General features: G+C 38.5%; 1 protein-coding gene across 2 annotated transcripts in view; it reads right to left on the reverse strand.

The window, feature by feature from the left end:
* Positions 1-1,336: 1,336 nt before the first annotated feature.
* ksr2 (kinase suppressor of ras 2) overlaps positions 1,337-13,013 on the reverse strand; it is a 54,630-nt gene continuing 42,953 nt past the window's right edge. The window contains exons 13-19 of one of the 2 annotated variants that reach the window (XM_077714702.1): positions 12,904-12,952; positions 11,138-11,499; positions 8,285-8,381; positions 8,014-8,147; positions 7,789-7,920; positions 6,616-6,745; positions 1,337-4,143 (exon numbers count right to left, since the gene is read on the reverse strand). In XM_077714702.1, coding sequence (XP_077570828.1) covers positions 3,997-4,143; positions 6,616-6,745; positions 7,789-7,920; positions 8,014-8,147; positions 8,285-8,381; positions 11,138-11,499; positions 12,904-12,952 — 1,051 coding nt within the window. In that variant the 3' untranslated portion in view covers positions 1,337-3,996. Of the gene's footprint in view, positions 4,144-6,615; positions 6,746-7,788; positions 7,924-8,013; positions 8,148-8,284; positions 8,382-11,137; positions 11,500-12,903; positions 12,953-13,013 lie in introns of both variants that reach the window. The other variant, XM_077714701.1, reaches the window with a different exon arrangement.

Below are 13,013 nucleotides of genomic sequence, written 5' to 3' on the forward strand. Positions count from 1 at the left end.
CCATTGTGTTTCAAGTGTCAGACGTTATTCTCAAGTAGTAGTTGGAGCCCCACGCCGATGGGACCCTAGGTTAATTAGAGCAACAATAAGGCACTAGAGGTGGAGAATTTACACCTGAGGTGACATGTCGTGGATTGTGTGTAGACAGCTGTGTCTTGCTCGTGTGCCTGCATACAGGCGCCGGGTATACAAGCCTCGGGACAGCCGTCGTCCCAGTGGGACGCGCTTTTGACTAGCGTCTGTTGTCCGCCTCCCTGTCTAAAAAAAGCTTCCGTTTAATGAAACATTTCCCGGCCATAATGAGCTCGGTGGGAGTCATTTAAAAGAATAAAGATGGGATGGCGCCAGTCCTGGGCACTCGTGTGGCCTGGCCAGTGTGTCCATGCTAAAGTGGCTCGAGGGTACAGTGTGTGCTTCCACATCAGCAGGGAATGACACGCACTCAACTTTTATTGTTACTGCACGTTGGGTTGTTGATTTATATTTCATTTACTTTCATTTCACTCAGCTACCTTACAAAATTATTGATTTTTTAAATGTATTTTTTCATCTCATCTCATTTTCCGAACCTACTTCATCCTCATTAGGGTCACGGAGGTTGTTGGAGCCTATCCCATATGACATCAGGCCAGAGGCGGGGGACACCCTGAATCGGTGGCCAGCCAATCGGGGACGACCATGCACACTCACACCCATACCTAGAAGCAATTTAGAGTGTCCAATAAGCCTATCATGCGTGTTTTTGGAATGTGGGAGGAAACCGGAGTACCCGGAGGAAACCCACACAGATGGACATGACCTGGGTTTGAACCCAGAGCTGCCGAGTTACACAAAATAAACTTCATTTTTCCTGTCACACACCCAAACCGGTAAATATGTTCTCCTGGGACTGTGGGTTTTATCTGGGTACTCCAGTTTCCTCCCACATTCCAAAAAACATGCAGGCTGGTTGAACACTCTAAATTGCCACCAAGTATGAGGGTGAGTGTGAATGGTTGTCTGTCTCCTTGTGCCCAGCGATTGGCTGGCCACCAATTCATGGTGTCCCCTGCCAACTCCCCATCGTATGCTGGGGGTAAGCTCCAGCACCCCTGCAAGATTTGTGTAACTGCTAAGAAAGTGAATGAATAAATGATTTTTTTTTTCAATCAATCAGATATTGCTGTTTAAAATCTCTCTGCAAACCACACGGGCATGTATATTGATTTTTTTTCTTTGAAAATTTGGGTATTGAGGATCATATTCATCTGCACTTTATAATGAGGGAATGATGGTATTTTTTCTTACAAATGAAGAAAACCTCAAAACTGAAAGAAGAGAAAAAAGAGAAATAAGAGAAAAAGAGCTTTTTATTGTCATCCACAAGCGTTGACAAAGGATGAGTGCAAATCAGCCAGTGAAAAGGAGAAGAACAAGAAGAAAGTCAAAGCAAAGAAGGAAAATCGTCAACATTCCCAGTTTCTAAAAAGTGTGTATTCTTAATAGTGTACCCTCTAAAAGTAATTGGCAACACCATAAAAACACTGTGGAGAGAAAGAAAATGAAAAGACATACAAAAAAACAACATCATTTCTACAATCAAAGTAAAGAGTCTAAAAAAATAAGCACGCTGATGATAGTCATTCTATTGGTAATCACACAGTAATGCAACAGCAAACCTGTTCTGTACACTTGGCACTAATATTAGCTCCTTAATTATTGGCCCCTTGTTTGTAAGGATTTTGTTGTTGTTGGATAATTACAAAGAACAGCAACGCCGTTGCGTGTAAAAGGCCAAACATCAAAACGCGGCAGAAGAATCAAACTTGGACAATTCCACTTATTCATATAGAATGGATAGACTCGATTTGGAGTTGATTACTTTTGTGTGAGTGTCATGCATTTGAAAGGTGTCAACCGTACAAAGGATCATACAACTCGGGAGGAAAATTAAGAGCTTACTACAAAACCGTCACTTTCCCCAAAGTTGATATTTACAATGAGCTCCGATACTTGTGGGGTACAGGTACGAGGTCCCAGCAGCAACAGGGAAATGCAGCAGCAGCAACAACATCAACAAAAAAATTGCTGCTTCTTTTTGATTCCCATGAGATGGAAACGCAAATATACAGGCATGCATGGCCTAAGTAATGGCACCAATTATTGACGCTTTCTTTTAAATGTCACAAAAATATGTTACAAAATTTGTACGAACTAAACTCTGGTAAGCAAAATAATTTAAAAGTAACATGTGACTAAGCGTGGAAAAAGAACAATAGCAACAATACTTAGTGATTACAACAAGTAATTATAAGGGTATTTTTTCCATAAATGGAAACAACTTTTTTTTGCAATTCAGTAGGGGATTGTCGCAAAAATAGAGAAATTACTCAAATCTGTGAAAATGTGTTGATAGTGAAAATCAAGCAAATGAAACTGTATAACTCTGTATGATTAAAATACGATAAAAATGCCAATAAGTTGGGAACTGCTAAAAAAAAGCGATAATAGCATTAGATTAAATTGATGAAAGAACAATTTTGGGTGGAAAAAACAACACTCTGCTGTGTGCAAAAGGACTGAATAAAAAAAGAGGTATGGAAATGACCTTTGAATTAGTGTAATCAACAACAAAAAGTATTTCCATCAACTTTCAAAGGACAGCAGACAAGAGAATTTATAAACTCAGCAGGCAGTTTGGATAAAGCAGAAAAATAGTTGTTTTTTTCATCATTAAAAACATCCTGGCAATTCTAACCCCCCCAAAATGCTCCAGTTATGTAACTTTTTTCTTTTGTTTGAGTTAAACTATATTCTCAAAGAACAGCTATTTTTTTTCCCTTCGTGTCATTCGCTAAAGTAACAAAGATAGGGCATCCGGGCCATAAGCGGGCCGTCAGGGGCTCACTTATGGCCCTTGGGAAGTGTCCTCCTTGCCATGCGCATTAAATTCATTCATACATATTCTATATAGTCTTATTTGAAACAAGCTCCATAAAACTGGATTTTTCTGGATTTGTGTGTGCAACGTGTTATGGCGTGCATTTCAGTGAGCAAATCTAAAAATGAGGTCTCCGTAAACAACTTTGTGTGCCCCTGGAAAACAAATGTCTGTATGCTTCATATCAGATTGTTCTTTACATGGTTTTATTTTGAAGTTTGCAGATAAAAACTACTTTATGAAGTTCATATTTTATAAAATTGTGGCAATAGTGGCCCGCAAATTCAAACTACAGTTTAAACCCCTGTTAACTTCATCAATCAATCAATCAATCAATTTTGTTCAGGCAAATATTTTAACTGAAACTTCTAATGTAACAAAAAAAGAAAATGCATTCACCATATCAGATATGTGGAAATGACATTTTAAAGTCGGCGGGGTGGGCTCTTTGACATTCACTTTATGTACGGCGCAAAAAAACCAAAAGGGAAGCGGCCATTTAAAGCTTTTCAATGATCAAGTCAATAAAATGGAGGCCGGCCACGCACTGAACTGTACAACAGTTACATTCATTTCATCCCCCCCACATTTGTGGCTTAACTTACATTTCTGAGTAAGCAGAACTTGTATTGTAGGAATATGATATGTTAAGATTTGCTAATTGGAAATGTTGAGTTGTGTAAACTTTGCACTAGAAGAGCCAAGCCAGAAAGAGGATTTGGCTCAGTTGTCTCCACATTGTCATTGAGCAGATTAAGGTTTTAAACATTTTGTTTAAATACACAGGCATGTACTCAAACTAGGTACTACTTACATGAGTCATGTTGTGTTCAAATGTTGAGTTCTGCTTACCTAACATAATAAATTCAGCTTCTTTTTTTCTTTTTTTTCTGGCTATCACTTTGCAAGTTTTCCATCAAAGCCTGCTGATTCAAGTGGGATATGTTGACTTGAAATGTATTGAAAGTTCAGGTAGCTTTTTTTTGTATTTTAGTATTTTTTTACAGTATAGTTGCTCCAGGACAGGACGGGGATTCTTTGTTATGTCATTGTTGGCCGGCGGGGGGGCACTTAACTCATTTCACGTACTCGGCCGACTTCCAGAAGTGTCCCGGATGAGAAAGGCGGCGATTGCGCTTGGGCAATTTTTCCAGGAGCTCCACGAGCTTAGAGAAGCTCGGCCGCTCATCCTGCTCAAACGCCCAACACAGCAGCAAAATGTCCTGCGGTGGGAAATAAAGGCATAAACATCAACACGGCACATGTGCAAGTAGTGGAATAGAACCGTGTTACGGTACTATTATTATATTATGGATTAGAAACAGAAGAAATTCCTTGAATTTCACCTTTTTGGATTGTATCAAACCTTTTCTCTAATTATTCAAAATTTTCAACATAAAAGCCAGCAATAAGTCATTTTTTTAGACTTACCTCTATCTGTGCCAATTTTGTTGACAAATCAAAGCTTAAAAGATACATATTCCAAGTTTCATATTCTTTTTCTTCAGGTTTTCTGAAAACATTTAAAGGAACCACCTAGCCCAGAGGTGGCCAAATCTGGTCCTCAAGAGCCCCTATCCAGTCTGTTTAAGCTTTGATTTGTCAACAAAATGGGTACAGATTGAGGCAAGTCCTAAAAAATTGAAAGCAATTATTATTTATTCAAATACACAGGCATGTACTCAATCTAGGTGCTACACACCTGAATCAAATAATCGAGGACAGCTTGCTGATGAGTTTATTATTTGATTCAGGTGTGTTGGTGGAGGGAAACTTGGAAAACAGACTGGATAGGGGTTCTCGAGGACCAGACTTGGTCACCCCTGGTCTAGTCATTTAAATTATTTGTTTTTTTAATATTCTAAATACATATAAATATATTTTAAGACATTGTAAGTACTGAAACCGGTTCTAGGAATAATGACGAGATGAATGATTGATTGATAGCTAGAGACAGAAACTATTTTTGCATGGATTTTAATCATCTAAATTTATTACTGTCTGTTACTCCCCAACCTACTAAAAACATTCCTTTCAATTATAAATAGCAGTGTCATTTCCTCATATTACAACAAAGAAGTTTCCATGCATTCTACTTTTTATAGGTTCTAAGAAACGATTGTCCACGTCAATAAAATAGTATTTAAATAGTATTTAATTATACATTATCAACAACCAGAAATTATCTCAACCACACGGCAACAAGAGAACAGAATTCCTATGTCTACACTATTACCAGACAAGACATATCTGGGTTTATTCTGGTTGTGACATCTTCTTCTCTTTGGATATTTGTACTGGGGGTGGTCAAGACAGCTGAGAAAGGAAAGCTGATTCGGATATGATTTTATTATTGAGCCATACATGGCATTTTGGGGAAGGATTTGTTTCCAAAATATGATCTGCTGTCATTTTAAAGTCACTTGTCGAACCATTTCATTTCGTAAAGAAAGTATTTTAATGTAATATTTTTTTATTGCTTTATTGCTGTTTTTGTAGTTTGTACACCGCAAACCACAACCGCTGCTTCCTCAGCGGAGATGAAGATGAGAAGTGGGTGGAAGTGCCAAAATTTAAATACCTTTAGGGAGTCATTTCAAGCCACCCAGTTGGTTAGCACCAGTCTAGTTTAAAATTAGAGCAGGATTAGTGGTAAAAGTCCCTAAATGTATGAATCTTATGTAAATACATTCCATGACAAAGCAATAGTGTTGTTCCCAATTGCAGTGTCTTAACAAAGCGTAACTGACTTCACAGCAGAACACAGAACCCGCTGGGGGAAAGGATTTTGGTGTACCTATTTCATCAGATTAAAATCCCTTGTGAATGTAAACCAGAAGCAAAAGGGCTTTTTAACTCATTTTATGATGGTTACTATGGCAGTTCTGACTGTCTTGATACCTGGGATTCGCACACCTGCCTTCTTTACCACCATCCGCGAATCCCCTGGTGACATAGGCCTATTCTACCCAACAATATGTATGAACTGATGTTATTATTTTCAATAAAAACTATTATTGTAGTGCACATTAGCTGTCTAAAGTCGAACATCTCTACATGTGATGGTGTAAAAGTAGTCCAGCTGAAATAAATTAGGAACCAAATAAAGGGTCTTAATCTAAACCAACGGTGTCCCAAACTATATAACCCCTAGGCCAATTGCCAGCAAGCATGATGCTCCCAAAGAAGGGATTAAACAGGGGATTAAGGTCTCAACCTCAGTTTAGGGTTTCAAATTAGGTTTTTAAAAATATTTCATGTTAGGGTTTCAAACACAGGTCAGCGTTCAAAATTAAACAAACAGTAGACATTCAACAAGGGACTCAGCAGTGACTTGTTAGTGAGTCTATGTTGATTCTAATGAACTATTGACTGGGATGTTAGTCCAGAAACACTGTATTGACTTAGAAGCACTTTGTTGGAAACTAGGGAAACATTTGATCACAATTGGGTAATAAATCAACATTGGTTTAGTAGTAGACTTTAAAACTTAACTCAGTGGTCATGACTGAGTAGTTGTAACTTTTTACCAATTCAATAGCAAGTATATAGTAATTTAGTTGTGATTGTCACAAGTAATGTAACCTAAGTCATTGGTCGTAAGTATTTCCCAACTCCGAATGTTTACTCCTCTTTGACTGTGCAATGAATGAATGGTAACTCATTATTGACTTAGTAAGGACCAGGAAACTCACCAGGATCTCCTTGCCCATGCCAGCATGTGCGAAGCTGGGTTTGATGCCGCTGCCGACCTGCCACATGATGACCTCTGCGGGCTGACTCTTGTAAGGCCACTCGCGAGCGTGCAGCTCAAACCAGATGGTGCTGTGTGGACACAGAGTATGACGATGGTATAAAAAGGACACAGACAGGGAGAAATGGTCAGGGAGACTCATGGACGCTCCGGTCATGACGTGATGCTGCTTTTACACTGGACAGCAGCATGGGAAAAGTGCAAGAAGCATAAATGGGGCTTTAAAAAGAAAGGTGGTGCTGCTGCCACCAAGAAATGACCTCTGACCCCCATTACGAAGCCCCCTGTTCCATCCGACGCACTTTTGCATATTTATGAGCGCTAAGTATTTTTAGCCCGCTCAAGTGTGACCTCCTGCAGCCACCAAAGGCAGAGTAAAGAAGATAGCAGTCAAAAAGGCTTATCATTAATACTTAGTGTCTGCATGGTTAGCGATTTTTTTGCTGTCTTTTACTGTCAGTAAATGCAACTGAGATGATTTTGGAGTAAGTTGTTTTATCGTGACTATAAAAAAAAACATTGAAATTTTATTTGTGTTGTTGTTTTTTTTAAATTTGAGAACAAATCAATATATTGGTTCAATCGTTTGGGTAGGAATCTAAAGCATGTGAAAATATCATTATGGAGAACATTGGCAGGACACATGAACCTTACCCACCACAAAATTAACCTTCTTACTGCAACAATATATATGCGTACAAACAATAGTAAAATACCACCTAAAATGTTCAATTTGTTTGAATTTTTGAACTTTTCCTACTCAAATTAAAACAATTCTAGAGACGAAAAAAGGAGATTTTTTTAGATCTACTGCTCTTTGACTGCTTCTAAATTGTCTTCTAGCAAAAACATGTATTTTCTATTTGAGGAAATCAATGATTCTTTCTCTATCTATGTACACGAATATTGGGTTTCACAGGAGTGTGTGGTTGTGCACGCCCACAAGAGCAATGGGAAGCGACTGGAGGTTGATAGATGCGTTTTCATACCAACCATGCTGAAAAACACCTATAATGGGTCAAGCCACGCCTGTTTGATTTGGCTCCACTTTAGACTTTTGTGTTGTAGAAACGTGTCAACAACTGTATAGCGACGGTATGGCGACTCGGCGTACCCAAAGGCGAAGACGTCGGACTGCTTGGAGAACGGCAGCTTGTCCTCCTCAGTGTCTGGAGAGAGCTGCTGGATAATTTCTGGAGCAAGGTGACACAACCAGCCACTTGGGATTCTCAGCTTGTCTTCTCTCCTGCTATGTGGACACCATTTTTATCAATAAAAGACAAAGTTCCATTACCTGAGTGTTCTCAGGGGAAAAAAACTAAAATGATGAATCAATTACCAGCCAGCTTGCAGAACCCCCGAGATGGTGAAGAGTCCAAAATCAGTAATGACGACTTTTCCATTGTCGTAAAAGACATTCCTGGACTTCATATCCTTGTGGAGGATGCCTTTTGCGTGGAGGTAGCCCATGCCCTGCGTATGCATAAAAGCAAACGATAGAGTTGAGGTCGTTTTTTAGAAAACACATTTGGATAGTATATTTCCTTAAAAATTGGAAAATAATAGTGTAAACTATGTTTGTTATTGTTACCATCATTGTGTTGCATTACCTTGACCATCTCTTGTGCGATTTGTCGTGTCTTGTTGACATCCAGGACGACCTTGACGTCGCGCACCACTGAATAAAGTGTTCTGCCTTTGCACAGGCTAGGAGGGGGAGAAATGTGAATGGAGAAAATTAATGCGTGGAAATAAACAAGGAAAAACCGAAGGAGGACAAGTGATTTAAAAATAAAAGCAAAGAGAGAAGGTAATGATGATTTCTTAAGCTAAAAACGTAAACAAGAACCACCATGTCACATTAGCTGCCAAACCCTAAGGGATGTGACTTCTTGAACACCGTCTCATAAGTATTAATAGAAAGCCCGCCCTTGGCATGCACCAAAGGAACCTCCCACCCTCGACCCCCACCTCAAACCCAGCTGTGACACGCAGGTGAGCCAAGAAACCGAAAGGACCTAAGGCAAGCAATTCATGCATACTAATCATCAACTAAAGCCTCCAAGACATAAAAAAAGAATCCTAGACGAACGGGATTATGTATTGAAATGCTGTGTACTGTATGTATGGGTCTATCGTACATGTGTAAGCAAGTAGATGTTTGCAAGGGTCTCAAGTATCTGTGAAAGATATACATTTGCATCAAACTTTGAATTTCTGAATTTACTTTTTAAATGACCAGAATCATGTCAGTTTCACCACTTTGTTGAACTAGCAAACGAGCATTATTTTGAATCACTTGCCAAACGCGGGTTGTCCAAATCAGTCCTCAGTGCAGGTTTTTGGTCCACTGATCCAGCAGTTATAGGATTTTTTAATGTTTTTGTTTCTCTGTCAACAGCTCAAAACATTTTCTCTCATTACAGGAATTGAGCCTCATCTGCGTCTCACCTGTTCATACACCCCACCTTCACCAGCTGATTTCAACAAGCCCTCTGACTTGAACTTTATCATCCGCAAGTTTTATTTTTTTTCCAATGCACAAGCTGCTGTTCCCACATGTCTCATCTAAGATCCCTTCTGTTTCACAAACCTTAACAAAGATATAATTCATTGTATTTTACTCAAACAACACATACAAGTATACGAATAATGAATGTTGAAGTGCAAACAGAGTATTTTGTGAGGTGAAAAATGTAATGAACCATCCATTGATGTGAATCCAAATTATACAACGATAGAATAATTCATTCACTGAGAGATTAAATGCTCCATTCACCAAGGCAAAGTTACATGGAGCATTTCATTTTTCACCAAATTAAATTTTCTGTTAATTGCTTGACAGAACAAGACAGAACTGGTAATCTGGTGCCTGAAAATAGTTCAATATACATACAAAGCTAGCTACGGATATACCTACATACATACATATACAATATATACACATACATGCACATACATGCAAGTTTAAGACCGTGGATAAAGAAAGTGACACAAAATTCTAAAAATGAGAGGAACCATAAAATGTTGGATAACTCAGTAACTCGGTCATTCATGTTAATCACTTAAAAACTCAGTTTGGGCATGCGTGAATGTTTCCAGGAAGTCAGTGGAACAATTGTTGCAGGTGGTGAAGGTGGCTTCACAAAGGGCATCAACTGTTTGGAACTGATGGAAAGATTCTAAGCATTTTGGAACAAAAAAAACATCAAATGATAGAAATATAACACCCATACTGAGCCAGAGGATCCAATTGGCTGCCTGCCAAAGCACTTAATGGTGCCAAACACAGCACTATAACCATCGGACAACATCTGGACTTCAAAAACAAAATCTCGTATTCTTCAACACCACAAGACTGCCAGGGAAATTCAAAAATGAGGTGGGGTTGGGAGGGTTTTAATATATGATGAGAAAAAAAATTAACCTTGACGATCCAGATGGCTTCCAACGTTACTAGCATGACAAGGAGCTCCCATCTGAGACGTTTTCCGCCCCAACACAGTGAAGTGGTGCCGATCATGATATGGGGTGATTTTTCTATTCAGTGGGAAACTAGACTTGTTGTTAAAGGGGAAACTGGGTATATTCCAAGGGAATCCCCTATGACTGACTGCCCTCATCACTGTAGTAACAGCTGGGTTTATAAACAGAATTTACTGCAGTTCACAATGCTTGCTCAACAAAAGGACTTGTAATGGGGGAATAGCATCAATCTTAAGGATCATCCTGCATGTTACCCTGCTTTAAATCCCAGAGAAAACATTTGGGGCTGGATGGTAAGGGAAATTTATAGAAATGACAATTGATGTCTTCGGTGAAAATATGTACTCCACTTTCTGCTTCTGGACTCTCATCAACCATTTATTCCAAACATTTTTAAGTGGAGCTTCTCATCATGAAGTCCGACAGAGAATGTGTTTTGTTCTAGTTGGGAAAGGTTTTTTTTAGCTAATAAAGTGGATTTAGGAATAATTTGTTATTTCAATAAATTTGTTTTTCCATGTGTTTTTTGCCTTAAATCCCCATTATGATCCACATGTGAAAAAGGTAAGTAGTCGAGCTAGTTTACAACCTGTTTTAAGATTTTGATCTGGTAGGTCTGAAAACAGTTAAATTTAAAAACCCTATTTTAACAAAAAATTAGAAATGAGGGTATCTCTTAAAGACTTATTGTAAAAACATTTTTAGGTGTGTATTATAAATAAGTCTATTAAAATTTAGGCAATTTTTCCAGCACATTGAGATTTTGAACATGCTTCACGTTCAACTGTTAGAAGTGTAGAATAACTTCTTTTAAAACAAAATAAAATACATGTGAATATAAGAAATCTCTAGTTTCCAAACAAATATGAAAAGACAATCAGTATTTTAAGAGCATAATGGGTGTGCATATGATATATTATTAGGTGTTGTACGTAATTAAGAAATTGATTATTGCTGCAAGTGTGGTTATCAGGTACCTGGTAATGATAGCCAGGTGTGGCGGACTCATGCAGGCGCCCATGAAGAGGACCACATTCTCATGGCGGGTGTTGCGGTAGGCCATCACCTCACGCTTAAAGGCCTTGAGCTGATCCTCATTGTCGCGCTCGATGTCAATAAGGCGGAGAGCCACTTCGCCGTGCCAGCGGCCGTGGAAAACTTTGCCAAAACGACCTTTGCCAATCATTTCTCCAATCTCCAACTGCTCAAAGGGGATGTCCCACTCCTGCAGAAAGATGCTGGTCTGGCTGGCCTTGCGCGGGAAGTTGCGGGCGGACAACAGCGACAAGTTCATCTCCTCAAACTCATCGCCAGATTCCTCATCGTGGCCCTGCTCATTCTGAAACATCGTAAATCCAATAGGTAAAACAAACTCCACCAGGTCAGTATTTGGCCTTAGGGTAGCAATGCGAAATCTGGTGGGTAAATTTGATTAGATAAGATTAGATAACTTTATTCATCCCGTATTCGGGAAATTTCATTGTCACAGTAGCAGGAAGGGGAGCATACAAACACGGGAAAATACATTTTAGACGTAAATAAATAGGTATTAAATATGTTCGTTAATAAATGAATATATAAATAAATACATGGATAAGTTAAAATAATTTACAATACATAATATATATATATATATATATATATATATATATATATATATATATATATATATATATATATATATATATATATATATATATATATATATATATATATATATATATATATATATATATATATATATATGTGTGTGTGTGTAAGACAAATACAATAAATGACAAATAATACCCACAAATAGGGCTCCTATTTAAAATGCACAGTTAATAGACCTTATTGCTATCGGGAGATATCATTGATGTATGATTGGTTTTGGAATGAGTAATACATTACTATGAGTAAATCCTTCCTAGCTATGAATCACCATTTGCTTTCATTGGAGCCTGATGCACTCAGTTAAATGGTCATCCCAAAGGTCAGTTTAACTTAGCAAAATTAAATTTGGTAGAACCATCCGACGGGGGAGTGGTTCTTTTGCCTTACTTCAGTGCAGACAAGGGGACTCGATTCCCACTCGGTGGCAGAACGATGGCGGGTGCGAATGGTTGTGGGTCTCTCTTTATGCCCTATAACAGATTGGCGACCAATCTAGCGTGTAGTCTCCCTTTCCCCTAAAGTTAGCAACGTTAGGCTCCAGCACCCCGCCACAATGACAAGGACAACGGTGTTGAAAATGAATAAATGAATAAAATTTGGTAGACTTGAGTAGATCCATAAATAAAGTCCAAGTAGCCATGTGAAAACAAGACATCCATTTTGAGGTAATTTTTGCCTCTGTGCATCCTTAAAAAATAAAATGTTGGAGGGCAATAGACTGAAAAAGTCCTCCCGCTTCTGTTTGAAAAATGAGTGTAGTTTAGGCCTTGATGAATAGAAAAAAATAGAGTAATGAAAACTGAAAACTGCCAGAGGGGGGCCTGGGGAACTAACTGACTGATTCATTCCCATTTGATTTGAAACATAATGTATCGCAAGAGTGGAAATGATCTATTCCAAAATGCCTGCTGGAATATTATTCAAGGCAATTTTCATGGCCGTTTCTCAATATATATAAGTTTATTTCTTTGTCAACATTTCTTGCTTCTGACGCACGACTTACCTGAGGCCCCAAATGATTCTCCCTTTTTGCACCCATTACAGAAAAAAAACAATATACAAATAAACATTAAAAAGCATATTGACTCACATCGGAAGTTGGCTCCACTTCGATTTGAAGCAAAGGGTTTCCTTCGTTGCTGTAAGCACAAACAACATCTGTCAAAAAAAACTTTGCCGACAAACTTTCAGAGACCTGCT

Source organism: Stigmatopora nigra, chromosome 4 (genome assembly GCF_051989575.1).
Source record: "Stigmatopora nigra isolate UIUO_SnigA chromosome 4, RoL_Snig_1.1, whole genome shotgun sequence".
NCBI lineage: Eukaryota > Metazoa > Chordata > Actinopteri > Syngnathiformes > Syngnathidae > Stigmatopora > Stigmatopora nigra.